This window comes from Balaenoptera acutorostrata, chromosome 3 (assembly GCF_949987535.1).
Source record: "Balaenoptera acutorostrata chromosome 3, mBalAcu1.1, whole genome shotgun sequence".
Taxonomy (NCBI): domain Eukaryota; kingdom Metazoa; phylum Chordata; class Mammalia; order Artiodactyla; family Balaenopteridae; genus Balaenoptera; species Balaenoptera acutorostrata.
The window spans coordinates 114,866,322-114,881,971 of NC_080066.1; the positions used below are offsets into that span (position 1 = coordinate 114,866,322).

At 39.2% G+C, this 15,650-nt stretch overlaps 1 protein-coding gene across 8 annotated transcripts in view; it reads left to right on the forward strand.

Moving 5' to 3' along the window:
* The window catches only part of AKAP6 (A-kinase anchoring protein 6), a 583,878-nt gene extending 569,910 nt beyond the window's left edge, over positions 1-13,968 (forward strand). For all 8 annotated transcript variants that reach the window (XM_057542788.1, XM_007180694.3, XM_007180696.3 and 5 more), the window contains 2 exons: positions 4,007-7,428; positions 12,454-13,968. In XM_057542788.1, the coding sequence (XP_057398771.1) occupies positions 4,007-7,387 (3,381 nt within the window). In that variant the 3' untranslated portion in view covers positions 7,388-7,428; positions 12,454-13,968. The remainder of the gene's footprint in view (positions 1-4,006; positions 7,429-12,453) is intronic.
* The last annotated feature ends 1,682 nt before the right edge of the window (positions 13,969-15,650 follow it).

Consider the following 15,650-nt stretch of genomic DNA (forward strand, 5'->3'; position numbering starts at 1 on the left):
TTTTGTTTTATAGAATGTCAGATTCCTTCATCTCCACTCTTTAGCTGATAATGTGTTTCTCATTGCTTATAAAAATCTACCATTTAACCTGAAATATTATGAAAATACTAGAAATGCAATCCTGGGATACCTAACTCAAAGTCATGCAAGTACAGAAGGAAATTAATTTAGATATGTATTACTTGCTGCAACTGGAATATTGGTTCTTTCATCATCATCATCATATTTCTCCAGCCACTTTTTAGTTACTTTCTCTCTCTATATTACACTAATATAAATAACCTGCCTCCAAGAATAAAAAATAAAGTAACACCAATTAATTCTACTTGGTCTTGAGCAGATCTGTAAAGATATGTGTGTGTGTGTGTGTGTGTGTGTGTGTGTGTGTGTAATTCTTTATACAGAGCCCTTGGTTTAGGCCAAAATTCTGCACCAGTGAAACAAGTTTGTAAATGAAAGGACTTTGCACAAATGAATTTAATTCAGAATTATCTCTGGAAAGCCAGACTCTCTATTGGAACCTCATGTACTACTCACCATCCTTTTGGCTTCACAAATATTCTTAGATTTTTTTCTAAATCCATACTTGATTTATCACTTTATCAAAGACAGGAACACTTGTGACTTTTTTAAAAGTACCAGACAATTCCTCTAGAGAAAAAACAACAAAAAAATATGCTTAACTAGCTTGAGGATTATTGGCTATTTTGGGCTATCATCAAAGAGAGCATTTGACCAAATAATTTTCCAGCCAGTTAACATCACTCTGTACATATGTCTTTTTTTTTTGTCAAAGACAACTTTTTTGTTATATAAATATTGTAATGTCCTTCCTCTTGGAAACTTTTCCTATTTTTTGCCCCCAAGGTATGTTTTATGTTTGAAGTTAAATCTTGAAGAAATGGAGATTTTATTGAAAATATTGACAGAATTTAATTCACAACAGAAAAAAAGTGAATGAGGGCAGAGTGAGTAGCACTTCTTTAATATGTAAAATTTAAAGTCTAAATTAAATGATTTTCTAATGGATCTTGTCAGATATTCCCTGCAGTTGACATAGAAATTTTTTGGAAGCTGTAATAAATTTAAGAGATTTATAGGAAGAAAGAATTAAGAAGGGTAAAGGACAATATTACATACAAAAGTTTAATCTTCTATGGAAATTTTCCACTCTAACTACTTTATTGAGCAAAAGATTAGTTCTTTTAGATGCTGCTGCAAGTTTTATACTTCTGTAGGCTTACATTTGTAAAGCCATAAAGGCAGCATTTGGTCAGAAAATGACTGTGTCATGGAAGGCAAGTCCGAATTACAGGCATCACTTGGGCTAAGCTCCCGGCGCACATCCAGATGGCAAGGTTCCTGCAGCTAGTGTGAGCCCCCGGGTTTGGGACTCTCACGGAAAATCTGTGCTTCTAAATGTTAAAGTCAACCAGAGAGTCACAGAGAGAACTCCTTTGAAAGACGAGTTCAATTATTTATTAGCATTCTCCGAGTACAGTGTCTCCAAGAGAGTATTTGAAATTAATATACTATTTGATTAGACTGATTGATTGTTTCTACAGCTGAAAATTTTAACATTCATTAGCCATACTAACTGGTCATTAGTACTTCCTTTATCAGCAAGCAAAGAATAAATAGAAATTCTAATAAAAATTCATCACGGTGAACATACCCCATACCTAAGCGAGCGTGGTGACGGCCAGTGGACTAGATTAGCTGCTGTAACGTTGGCAGGGAAGATTCTGTTATAACATTTAAGAATATCCCTTAATTAATGTTTACTTTGTATCTGGACTCTTTTAAACTTAAGTAGGCTATACAGATAATCTCTTACATATCCAGTATAATAAAGTGCTAATGGTTATTTTATACTTAATGTGTTTGTGTGGTATCCTTCAACTATTAGTTTCAGGAAGGACTGAGGACTTCTTAAGAAAGTTCTGCGAATGTGCTGCTGGTAAAGCCTTTTTCCCACTCCTGAGGAAGAAAAGCATCATGACCTGTTTTTCAACCAGACTGTTAAAATAATTCTGAATTGTAATGCAAATATGCTCACCTGTTAATACTGTGGGACACCTCTCTCTACCTACCATGTCATGAATCCCTTGTGGTTTTTATAATTTTTTTTAAATTTATTTATTTTATATATTTATTTTTGGCTGCGTTGGGTCTTTGTTGCTGCGCGCGGGCTTTCTCTAGTTGTGGTGAGCGGGGGCTACCCTTCATTGTGGTGCGCGGGCTTCTCATTGCAGTGGCTTCCCTTGTTGCGGAGCACGGGCTCTAGGCACACGGGCTTCAGTAGTTGTGGCACACGGGCTCAGTAGTTGTGGCTCGTGGGCTCTAGAGCACAGGTTCAGTAGTTGTGGCGCACGGGCTTAGTTGCTCCGCAACATGTGGGATCTTCCCGGACCAGGGCTCAAACCCGTGTTCCCCACACCGGCAGGCAGATTCTCAACCACTGAGCCACCAGGGAAGCCCTACCTTGTGATTTTAAGAGCAAATTGAAAGGAATGATGAGAAGGGTTCTCCCTTCATGAATTAACTCAAGGCCACTCTAGAGCAGTTCTCCACATGCACTGAGAATTATAGCTGCGTTATACTGACTGCTTCCTCAGCCCTTCACAAACATTAGCCCATTTAGTACTCAGAATTATCTCCAAAGATAGATAGTGCTCACCCCCTTGAAAAAGTGACATGAGGAGACTGCTGCTTGGAAAGGTTAAGCAACTTGCCCGAGGCCATGCAGCTGGTTAGCAGGTCAGCACTTCAGCCACTCTGCATCGTTCTAGAGTCCTGTTCATCCACCTGGCTACCCCGCATAAGCATAAGCTGAACCACAGGGTTCTGTTTGAGTTTCTGTTTGTAGGTGAGCCTGTCAGGGCCTGCAGTACCTATATCACCTCTCTTGGCTCTAGCATGAATCCAGACAGCTGGCCAGCAAGTGAGGATGGTGGAGGAATACAGAGTCCAGGAGCCCATTCAGCTTCTATGTCCCAGAATGTGTCAAGCTCCACCAAGCAGGGTTAAAATCAAGAAGTCCAAGGAAAGATCAAGGTCCCAACTGTGCAGGCAGAGAGCAGTATAAGAGAATCTGGGCTACTTCATCCTTGGATTCAGGAAGTCCTCAGATAGTTGTTATTGTAGGGCTGCAGGTGGGCTGGAGGGGGAGGTTAGTGCCTGTTAGAAATAAGGAGGCAATAGTGAGAGAAGTTAACAAGGATCAAAGTGGAATCTCTGTCATAGAGAGGGACTGGGGAAGAGAGGGACTGAGAGAACTGTAATTAAGAAGCTTCCCTGCGGCACTGGGGCCCGAGACTCAAGGTCCAGAAAGATGTAGGTAAGGAAACCAGTGGGAGGTTGCTCATCTTGGGTCTGATTAGGAACAGAGCCAGATTCTGAAGAAGAACCCTGAAAGGGAAGACAGTAGAAAAGATAGACACGTGAGAGCCTCTGGCCTGTGAATGGCTCTACAGGTAGAGCCAACTCTATTCTCTTTTCCCAGGCAGAAGCTGCTTCAAGTGGAGAACCCAGGAATAGAAGCAGGAGGGGGTTCACCATATGTGGCTGCAGATAGTACTCCATTATGAACTCCAGAACTGAGATAATACCAGAGTGAATATTCCCTAAAAGATGTCATAAGCTATACTCTTTTTACCTTTATTTACCTGACAGTTTTATCTTCACCCAATCCAAGGTTAAAAATGTATTGTTAGAAGAATCAATAGGAAATGGCTAATTCCATATATTACAATTTGACTGTAATAATCTTACATTTTAATCTATGCTATTGCCCTCAGTGACAAATTACTATTGATAGAAAAGCATTTTTCAATAATTTTGGATGTTATTCCAGAGAGGAATAGAGCTGATAATTATGCTATCTTTCAAATTCATGCTTGGGGCAAATTTCTTTCCTGACTCTTCCAAGAGATTTTGAATGGATAAAATTTTCATGTTTGTGTTCCCTAATTCTTCTTCTTTTTTTTCCCCTTCTTCTACACAGGAGACTTTGAATGTGATTGATCCTGGCTTGATGGACCTAAATGGGACAAATGAGGATGCCCTGGAGTGGGATGAAACTGACATAAGTAACAAGTTAATTAGTTTGAATGAAGAATCGAATGACCTTGATCAAGAATCCCAACCTGTCTTGCCTTCCTTAAAACTTGAAGAGACAGGTAGTGAGGACCCCGGTTATGAAGAAGAGGCAGGTGACCACGGGGAATCTCAGTGTGCATCGAGTATCACTGCCCTGTCCAGTCCACACATTTACCAAGTGTACAGCCTCCACAATGTTGAGCTCTATGAAGACAACCACATCCCATTCCTGAAAAACAATCCGAACTTCACGAGCATGACACAGTCTAGTGTTTTAACTAAGAGTCTCAGTAAAGACTCTTCATTTTCATCTACCAAGTCTTTGCCAGATCTTCTAGGGGGTTCCAATTTGGTGAAACCCTGCCCATGCCACGGAGGAGACATGAGTCAAAATTCAGGCAGTGAGAGTGGAATTGTCAGTGAAGGAGACACTGAAACCACTACCAACTCTGAAATGTGCTTGCACAATGTGGTGGATGGGTCCCCAAGTAACCCTGAAACTGAACGTCTGGACCCACAAATGGGAGATGCAGTTAACGTGTTAAAGCAAAAGTTTAAAGATGAGGAGGAACAAATTAAGCTTCCAAATAGCTCTCAGTTATCCATTTCACCAGTCGGTTGTGTAAATGGAAAAGTTGGAGATTTAAACAGTGTTACCAAACATACCCCTGATTGTTTGGGAGAAGAATTACAAGGAAAACATGATGTGTTTACATTTTATGATTACTCGTACCTCCAAGGCTCAAAACTCAAATTACCAATGATAATGAAACAGTCACAAAGTGAAAAAGCACATGTGGAGGATCCCCTGCTTCATGGTTTTTATTTTGATAAAAAATCCTGCAAATCTAAACATCAGGCTACAGAGTTACAACCAGATGCACCTCCCCATGAAAGGATTTTGGCAAGTGCATCTCATGAAATGGATCGCAATTCATATAAAAGTGGTGATGTAGAGAAGACATTCACTGGCATGCAGAATGCCAAACAGCTCTCCCTCTTATCTCATAGTTCCTCTATTGAGTCTCTTTCTCCAGGGGGTGATTTATTTGCATTGGGCATCTTTAAAAATGGCAGTGACAACCTCCAGCGAAGCACTTCTTTAGAAAGTTGGTTGACATCCTATAAAAGCAATGAAGATCTTTTTAGCTGTCACAGCTCTGGGGACATAAGCGTGAGCAGTGGCTCAGTTGGTGAACTGAGTAAAAGAACATTAGATCTCCTGAATCGTTTGGAGAATATCCAGAGCCCTTCGGAGCAAAAGATAAAGCGAAGTGTTTCCGATATCACTCTTCAAAGCTGTTCCCAAAAGATGTCTTTTCCTGGCCAACTGTCATTGGACATAGCATCTTCTATCAATGAAGACTCGCCAGCATCTCTTACAGAACTTAGCAGCAGTGATGAGCTCTCTCTTTGCTCAGAGGATATTGTGTTACACAAGAACAAGATCCCGGAATCAAATGCATCATTCAGGAAGCGCCTGCCTCGTTCGGTGGCCGATGAAAGTGATGTCAATGTCAGCATGATCGTGAATGTCTCTTGCACCTCTGCCTGCACTGACGATGAAGATGACAGTGACCTCCTCTCCAGCTCGACGCTCACCTTGACAGAAGAAGAACTATGCATCAAAGATGAGGATGACGACTCCAGTATTGCAACAGATGATGAAATTTATGAAGAGTGCAACTTGATGTCAGGGCTGGACTATATAAAGAATGAGCTGCAGACCTGGATTAGACCGAAGTTTTCCTTGACAAGAGATAAGAGAAGGTGTAATCTCAGTGATGAAATAAAGGGCAGTAAGGATGTAAGTAGTAGTGAGATGAACGATTCCTCTGACACCCTGAACATAGAGGCCCTTCTAAATGGCTCCATAAAACATCTCTCTGAAAATAATGGAAATAGTAAGAATTTACCCCACACCTGTGAGTTAGGAACAAAGGGTGAAAATAAGAAAAATATTTTCAAAGTTAATAAAGATCCATATGTGGCAGACATGGAAAATGGCAATATTGAAAGTATTCCAGAAAGGCAGAAGGACAAACTGAATGAGATTTCAAAGGAATCAGAAAATCTTGGTCCAACTGGGAAAAGGATTTCAGAGAGTGAGCATTGTAAGTGCAAAGCATTTATGGATAGCTCAGATGATTCAAATATTGCTGGAAAGGAATTTCTTCCCCAGATGGTTAGACATCTTCCAAAGAAATGTCAAAATCACCACCATTTTGAAAATCAAAGTGCTGCTTCTACTCCCACTGAGAAGTCTTGTCCAGAACTGCCTTCAGAAACCAGTGTTATCAACAGAAAGGACTCTGAGGTACTGAAATCTTCATCTAATGATGCACCAAATATGGCCGGAAAATCTGCTGGTTGCTGCCTAGCACTTGAACAAAACGAAACAGAGGAAAATGTTTCTATCAGTGACAACGTTTCCTGTTGCAACTGTGACCCAGATGTTTTCCATCAAAAAGATGCCGAAGATTGTTCAGTACACGACTTTGTCAAGGAAATCATTGACATGGCTTCAACAGCCCTGAAATGTAAATCTCAACCTGAAAATGAGGCAGCTGCTCCTACTTCATTAACTCAAATCAAGGAGAAGGTGTTGGAACATTCTCACCGGCCCATCCAGCTGAGAAAGGGGGACTTTTATTCATACTTATCTCTCTCATCTCATGACAGTGATTGCGGGGAGGTCACCAATTACATAGAAGAGAAGAGCAACACTCCACTGCCACCGGACCTGACGGACTCTGGCTCAGAAGACAAGGAAGACACCGAATGCTTCTTCGAGGCCTGTGTTGAGGAGGACCCTGCTGAATACCCGTCCTGTTTCTCCAGCGCTCTTCCAAATGAACCTGCAGTTCCCAGTGAAGCTCCAGGGCCACTGCAAGCAGCAGCAGGCCCTTCCACGTTCAGTGATACTTCTCTCCCCGTCGATGATGCAGACATGATGGCTCTTTCGGGTCCTCCCCCTCCAAAAAGAGGTGATGTAGGAAAGGAAGTGGATGGTTTACCCCAAGCTTCTAATGTCTATGGAGAAAGCTCAGAGTTAACTACTCCTTCAAGGCTGAGCGGTGAAAAGGAGAGTTCAGAAAGCCCAGGTGAGTCTGGAAGGCCAGAAGAACATGATGCTTCTTCAGCCCAATCTGGAGTTCCCGGATTCTCCTCGAAGGCAAAGCCGCCAAAAGACACGGCTGCACTGCATCCCAACCCCAAAACTTTAACCTGTGAAGAAAATCTTCTGAACCTTCATGAAGAACGACAGAGAAATATGCATAGGTAGAATGTAACCCTCTCCAAGCATGAAAATCATCTCATTGAAAGGTACGTATAGTTCTCATGTTTTAATATATATATATATTTGATATATTTTAACATATATTTAATATATACATACTTAAAATATGAATTTGAGTCAACAAAGCTATGATAGGAGAAAAGACTAGTCAGGATAGCTGGTCATGGCAGATATTTACCTGAATAAGACATTTAGATGAAAGAAATACTCCCAACAATGTAAGTAACTATGAAGCAAAAGGGGGAGAAAACAGTCACAATTGACATTTTTAGTAACATTACCTTTATTACATCGTTATGGCAAGAAGAATAAAAAATTTGAGGAAGTAGTCAAATAATGTAGGGCCTCAAATTCTTCCATTAAGGGAGGAAAAACGGTTCTGCAAATTGCAATTATACCCTCTGATCAGAATGCATGCACAGTGACAGCGGTCCCCGCTTCAGCTTCTGTGCACAGAGATGCCCGCTTCCTTCAGTGCCTGGAGATGAACAATGATTAGGTTAAAGGCTGCATCTCCTGATCTGAGCCTTCCTTTTACGCTTCTGTCTAATGTAACTATCATCACATTTGCTTCCCCGGTGGAAGGCTGTGCTGTCACAGCTCCTAATCATGACCAAGTCTGAGGATTCAAATAGGAGGGGAAAGTTGATGTTAAAGAAGAGGCTTTTATTTATCCACACAGAGACTGAGAACAGGCTCAGAAAGCAGATGCAGAGCGAATACGTGACAAGTTAATGGTGTTTTGATAAGAACAGAATTTTTGAATTTTGCCTGAAGGTGACAGGCTGATTTCCATCCAATTTTTTTAAGAAAGTCATTCTACTCCTCATGTTTAATAAGACAGCTATTGATTGATAATTCTGATATGATGATACAGCTCTAAAAGTGACACAAAAATTCTGTTATTTCCCGTTTCTAAGCCCCAATGATGAATATACTTTCTCAGTCAAGTTTAAAGAAGAAAATTTCAGTTTTTGAATGTGAGAGTTGTATTTCACCAAAGTGTGAAGTACTGAATGCCGTCTCCACCCGTACTCCAGAAGCTTAATGCAGTAACCTAAACTCGTGCTATAGGAAATGAATTACAGAAGCAATCTACCCTAATTTGTTAACTTATTCAAATAACAGTTATTACACTTAACTATGCTAAAGATTATCTTTTTTGTGGCAGATTGTTTATTTTTTGATGAGCCTAATTACTGATTTTCTAAAAGTAATTTACATTTATTACAAATACATCTTTTAAAATGTGACAGATAAATGTTGTTCCCATAATGTATTATGAAAAAAGTTACTATTTAAAAACACATTATTTAATTTGAAAGATGAATGGCAAACATCATTACTTTTTTTCCTGCAACACCTGTGCCCTCAGCTCATTAAAATGTGTGATTCTGTGTAGAGCTGCTAGAAATGGGGAGTGAGGGGGGGAATCTATACCATATATATACCCTAAAAATAAACTCAGTATGCAAAATTGAAGAAAAGCATCCTACTTACTAATATAGCTCAACTAATTTTCTGTGTTTCAGACTCTATTTACAATTGGTTGCAAGGGAGAACAAAAGTAGGAGAGAGAGAAATGTATTTTCTGTGAAACATGTCCACCCTATAACCACATTCTCTATCAGTATGCAGTAAAACTGACCAGCAAGGGAGAACAAATGTAGGAGAGAGAGAAATGTATTTTCTGTGAAACGTGTCCACCCTATAACCACATTCTCTATCAGTATGCTGTAAAACTGACCATGAAGGGAGAACAACTGCGATTCCATAAGCTGCTTCAAAACAAGTTCTATTAGAACCAATTGTACCTCCGGCTCTGCTAACCTCCGCAAAAGGACTGGTAGAGCCTGGCTGATTTTTGTTTTCTGAAAGGGGATCAGGGCTTGGAAACAACACCACTCTGAGCACGACATCATGTGACTGTGACCCTCAAGTCACCCGTCATGCTGAGATCTGGTCTCAAGAAGCTCTGGCACTGGAGAAGCCTATGGGGTGCACTCCTGCCTTTTTGATGCTCTGGGGATTTCTTCTCTCCCCTACACAGATATAGAATTGGAATGAAATGTAATGACTCACAGCTCCATCTTTAGACTCAGGGACGGGAATATACTGATGGATCTGTGTAATCCTCACATTTTACAGGCATGGACAGTGTAAAACTATCAGCCAGCCCACTTTCCAGTTAGCAATATTTTGTGGGACCCTGTGGTTCGATGCCTGGCTGATCTCAGGCAATGGGAGAAGCAGCCTGATTTTACTTCTGGAGAACTCACATCACCCCCCAGTGACTTGTTATCAGCCTAAGGCCATTTAGGTAGCCATATTTACTGGGCCTATTCAGTTTTTTTCAGTATCATATAGACAAAACATCTGGATGCCTAAACTTTTCACCAGTCATTAACACTGGGCACCTGGTATAAATATTTACGTATTGTTAAAATACTACCAACCAGGACAAGTTATTTAATCTCAAAATGTTGACATGCCTTCTGTGTTAAATGTCAGGAATACATAGTAAAATTATTTGGTAAATAAGAGGTTTCATGTCTATAAAAGCTTAATTGTTGTCATTGTTCTTCCTATAAGAAAAAGCTCTACTTTTTTAAGCCATTTGAAAACCGTCAGTTGGGGTGCTCTTTTTATCAGGAAAATAAAGTTCACCAAATTCAGTTTGCTTTTTTTCCCCAGAAGTAAGTTCTCAGATGATGAAATTATTGAAATGCCTTCTAGAAGAGCTATAACTTAGAATAGCAGTTACAGTCTGCAACAGTAACAAACTTTTTTTTTCAAAATTTTGGAACACGTTTCATTTACTGTGTTCTAATTAAAAACCCACTGAAACTGAGAAATTTTAACATGATCTAACACAGTATGCATTTGCACTGATTTCCGGGTACACTGCTGTGCTTTTCACTATTTTCATATATGTGTCACGTTTCTACAAAAGTAGAGAGGTCAGTTACAGCAAATCACATCAAAGGAAAGGTAACTGGATAGATCCAGATATTTCTGCCTAATTTGGAGGAAGCATATAATGTTTTTCTGGGGAGCCTCCTAGGACCTGCCTAAGAGATGTACTTCACGCTCATCTTTTTGCTGTATTCTGTATTCCTCATCATAAGCCTCTGATCTTTGGTGAATGATTTAACCCTAAACTTCAGGCTGGATAAATCCTGTGGTACAAAAATTGAACTCATCACATTCAGCCAGTGTATACACTTTTTTACCTTTTGGTTTGCTCTGCTCTTTGGGCTTGTTTTAGTGTGCGGGGGTACCGTATTTACTTAGGATGTATATATTTCCTTCAGAACTTTTTAGCTCTATTGCCTTTCCTGCTTTATTGGTCTGCAAAGAGTTGGCCTATAGATTTTAGATTTTAGGCAATCACTTGTATTCGTACATGCTCAAGTATACACATATACTGTAAAAAATGCTGCTGCTCAGTTTTTACAAACGTTTCTCATGTACACAACACATTCTATTAATTGGATTGACATTAAGTGTTTAATGTGACCCAAAGCTGACCAAGCAAGTTTAAGAAACTACTCTCGGTGATAGAGTATTAATTTTTCACTAAACAACATAGGCGTAATCTTATCATATTTACCTTTAAAATCACTTTAATAAATCAAGGTCTTGGTGGATGTGAAGTGTTTTTTAATTATCTAGCACTTCTGAATAACGAGCCCTGCCATGCCAAGTAACAAAGATTTTATTGGGCATCACCCATCTCTCTCTCTCTCTCTCTCTCTCTCTCTCTCTCTCTCTCTCTCTCACACACACACACACACACACACGGCCCAGATCTCTGTCTCAACCAGTTTGTCCTGCCCCTTTCCACGTGGGCCAAATTGAAAGTCTTGATTATGCAGAGGAATTGAAATACCATCATTTAGTGAGACCATATCTGCCTCACCTAAGGATTCCCTGCTCAGTGGCCAGATTTCAAATGAGTCGTGTCCTCAGCATTTGAACAACGCACCATGCTTTCTTGAGTTACTGCGTTATTTTACTGTACCAAATTTTGTCCCATCTGTTCCTGTCTGTCTCTCCCTGTTCTTGGTAATTTGCCTTCTCTCCCCAACATCCTCTGGCTCCAGCCAAACCACAGTTGCTCAAGTTTTTCTGGCTCTCAAACAGGTTGCAAGATTATAGAGAAAGAGAGAGCAAGACAGAAAGAATGAGAACATTTACTTCTAGAAGGACGGTAAAGCAACCTGACATCAGACATCAGACTTCAGAACTCAGTTTAAACCCATACAAGCAAAAGCCTGCTATATTTGAGAGCTGGTCAGAGGACCTAACGTAATTGTACCCTGCATTGCCTAAACCTGGAATTTAATTGTTCCTCACACTCGACAGGTCGCTTTTAGCTACTCAGAAATATGAAGAACCAATTGAGTTTGTAACAAATTTGTATCTGAGCCATCAGATGTACAGAAATAATTGAATCATTCTCATTTGCACAATGCTGTCTGTGCTTTAAATGAAATGCATTCCTATTTGAGCTAGAAGCCCCAGTTGTATCCTTTTATAGGCAAGGGACTGAAGCATTTGGGATTATCACAGTTATGAATATTTCCCCATTATAAAATAATGGAATTGTTCAATTCCACTGTCACACATATAGTGATTGAAGGGAAGGTTAAACCCGAGGGTCAAGGCTCCCAGTTTGTGAATCGCTGTTGATATTTTGCTGCATCACTTGGCATTGGCAGCCTCACATTTTCATATTGATTTGAGGCTTCTTGAGTGTTCAAAACTGAGTTCACAAGCAAAAGAGTAGGTGAGATCCAGAGAAAAGATCAAACTTGATGATTTTTCTTTTCTTTAAAACCATGTCTTTTTAAAATATATATATTTTTTCACATTGATTCTGAAACATTTGGGCTATTAAAATCACTGTATTTTATGTATCCTTTTATTTCAGAACATTAGCAAGTAGTTCTAAATGGCAACCTTCATTGTTCTTCAAAGGGGCTCAGTTTTGCAAATGAAACAGACACTTCTGAAATCTTTTCTTGTCACTTTTGTGTTTCTTGTAGGTAAGCCTGGCTGCAACTCAGGGGTGGCCTCATATTTCCGCCCTGGGCTGGTCTCTGGTTCCATCGTGTCACTGCCATTTGTTACATTGACCTCTCCCAAGATGAATCTTTCTTCCGAATGCGGTTGTCCACATGAGCCTTGTGATCTGGATGTGTGCACTGGTTCTCTGTAGGTGGTTGTCTTTGAAGTTCAGCAAAGCTGCTTGTTCTCCCATGGATTCCTGTCCCAAGCTACCTCTACCGACCCCACCTCTCCAGAGAGACTTTTCAGTTTGCCTTCTCCCCTCCCCATCTACTCTCTAAAATTCTGCAGTTCACCAAATTGATGGTCCATTAAATTCACCTGTCTGGAATGAACCCCCTGCTGGTACTTGACCAATTTCACGTTTCAGTCTGGATTTTTTTTATGGTATGGTGCCTATGTTCATGGAAAGAGGTTTATGTAAAAGGCCAACATTTGATTTGATTGCAGCATAGAGAAGAAACCCTGGCCCTTCTTTCAAAATTAAGCAACTTTTAAAAGCGCCATTTTATTTATTTCCTTTAAAAAATAATAATCTATGCAGCACTTCAGGAAACAACTATATGGTGTTGTATATTATAAACTGGTGACATTCTACTATTAAATTATGTACAACATTTTTGTTTTTTATGCTTCTTGAGGTGGCAATGAGAAAAAAGTTTTTTAAAAAAGTGTGCCTTGCTGTATTTCTTATACCATTTATTAAAAAGCTGCTTTCACGGTAAAATTATGTTGGTTTGAAAGGAGGAAATAGCAAGGTTAAGATGTGTGAATAATTTCTGTATATATGTATAACCAAGTACAAACACTGATGTATAATGACAGTATAAAATGCTTTCATTTTTGTGATGTCTAGTGATGTGGAAAATATAAGCCTTAAATCCATTAGATTGCATGGTAATTAAAATTGGCATAATAAACATAGTTTATTGGGGGAAAAGGAAAATTAGTGATCTCTTCTACCTGTGTTCTTTACCAAATTATTGCATCTGGTTCTGGAAAAGTGTGACATGTAGCAGCTTCCAAAGTATCCATATTGTATAAGAGACTTAAAATTACTTAAACTATACATGATGCTTTCACAATTTCCAAAATCTTTCTGGTAACTATAAAGATCTTGGAACACAAATGATTAAGTGCCAGTTCCCCTAAACCAATAAAAATTTATCCTAGATATTTTATTTCTACTTATCATTAATGGTTTAGTGTTGGGTTTCAGGATACCTAGTATATCTTGTATTTATTTTATATAATTATTTTGAATGGATTTGATGGAAGGATGGCAGAGAAGTATAAAAAAGTTGATTATTTTTTGATTTAGACTATAGATTTCAGGTGTATTTATTTTGTGTAAAAGAAATTAGCTAAGAAATATTCCATTTAGTCTTTACTGCTCTTGTTAAATGTAGTTTTGAATTTATATCCTAATACCTACTAAAGTGCCTGACACATAGTAGGTACTGAATAAAAATTTGCTGAATTGAAGTATTGAATTAGGTAATATGGATGACATTTATCTATTCATTTTGAGAAACCTACACTAAAACACTTATAAACAATTAGAAAGATGACAAAATGCAATATAAAACCATACAATATATAATCAGTTTATATCAAATTTCAAAAAGAAATAATGTAGATTCAGATAGTCACAGTAATGACAATCATTCATTCAACTGATAATTCATTAACATCTTTTACCTGCAAGGCATTGTTCTAGATGCAGGGGATGCAATGATGAACAAACAAAAGCCCTGCCCTCGGGAGGGTTACCTACATTACGGACGAGGTGAACACACAGTGAGATTCAATAGTTGTCCTGTACATGAGGAAGAGAACAAAGCAGTGAAAGAGGCACAAAGACAGAAACAGCAATGAAGGACAAGGAGGAAAAAAAGGGTTAAAAGAGAGCGGAAGTTAGTAGAAAATAGTGCAGCTTTATTGCAGGGATAGTAGGAGAAACAGTAAGTTGTGAGACTTAATGAAGGGTATTTTAAAATGTTAGGTTGGAGCTTTTGTATGTAATATGCTAAGTAGTAAGGAAACTTTGTATCGTCTTTGTTTTGCACCTGATTTTATTTATTATTAGAACTTTATTAGTACCACACCAAGAACAGTTAAAAAATAATAGTCTATAGTTCTGCCACTTAATAACTATTTGTATTGTTATGCCTCTTCTAATCTTTTCCATACATATTTCTAAATTGATGAATCATTCTAGGCTTTTTAATGGTAGCAATTTGTTCAAAAGGGGTTTTAGGCAGACATCTAGCTGCAGTATTCAAAACGATTACAGGGGAAAGAGATTAGAGGTAAATGCCTCGTTAGGAGGCAGCTGTAGAAAATAAGCTAGGCTCGAGATGATCACAGAGTACACAGGATTAGCAGCCCAGGCCATAGAGAAGGAACAAATCCTGGAGTCTCTGAAATACCTAAGAGCATTCTGGAGCTCCGTTGAGGTACGGTATTACTTTATATACTGAGACAACCTAAATTTTCCTTGGGTAGTAATTAACAATGCCAAGTCTAAGTCTATTGGTAAAACATTTGAAGAGCAAACTGACCGAGATATTTTATTTACCTGTTGTGTGCTCATTGGAGACTTTGAGGTATTGAAAATATGTGTTTTTTAATTATCTGCTTAGTATTAACACCAAATTTGTAGCATGACTTTCCGGTTTATTGAACAGTGCTTTTTCAGGCTGGAAGTGATGGAATAGCCTCAATCCTTCTCTCTAGGTAGGCACGAACCCCCTGCCCCCCACCAGGCAGCCTTGAAAACGGTCACACCAACTCTGCCTACACACTTTCAGTGACAGTGGTTCATTGTCTGTCAAGGCAAGCTGTCCCACCGTTGGATGCGTCTCTTTGTTAGAAAGTTATTTCTTAGGTTGCTAAAATCTGCATAGTTCTGCCTTCCCCTCGCCTTTAATTTTGCTCAGTGGTCCTAGTTCTGTCCTGATGAGCCGCCCAGAGTATTTCTGCTCCTTTCTCCTGGCAACCCTGAAGAGAGAGACCAGTTAGCCATCCTCTCCCAGCTGCTGTGATTTCTGTTCTTCAGTTCCCTCCACCACCCTTCATTTGTCATGATTTTCAGATCCATTTAAACCTGACTGAATGTTAAGAGGCAGAATCCTTGAAACTGAGGAACTGTCTTGCTCATCATACATGTAGA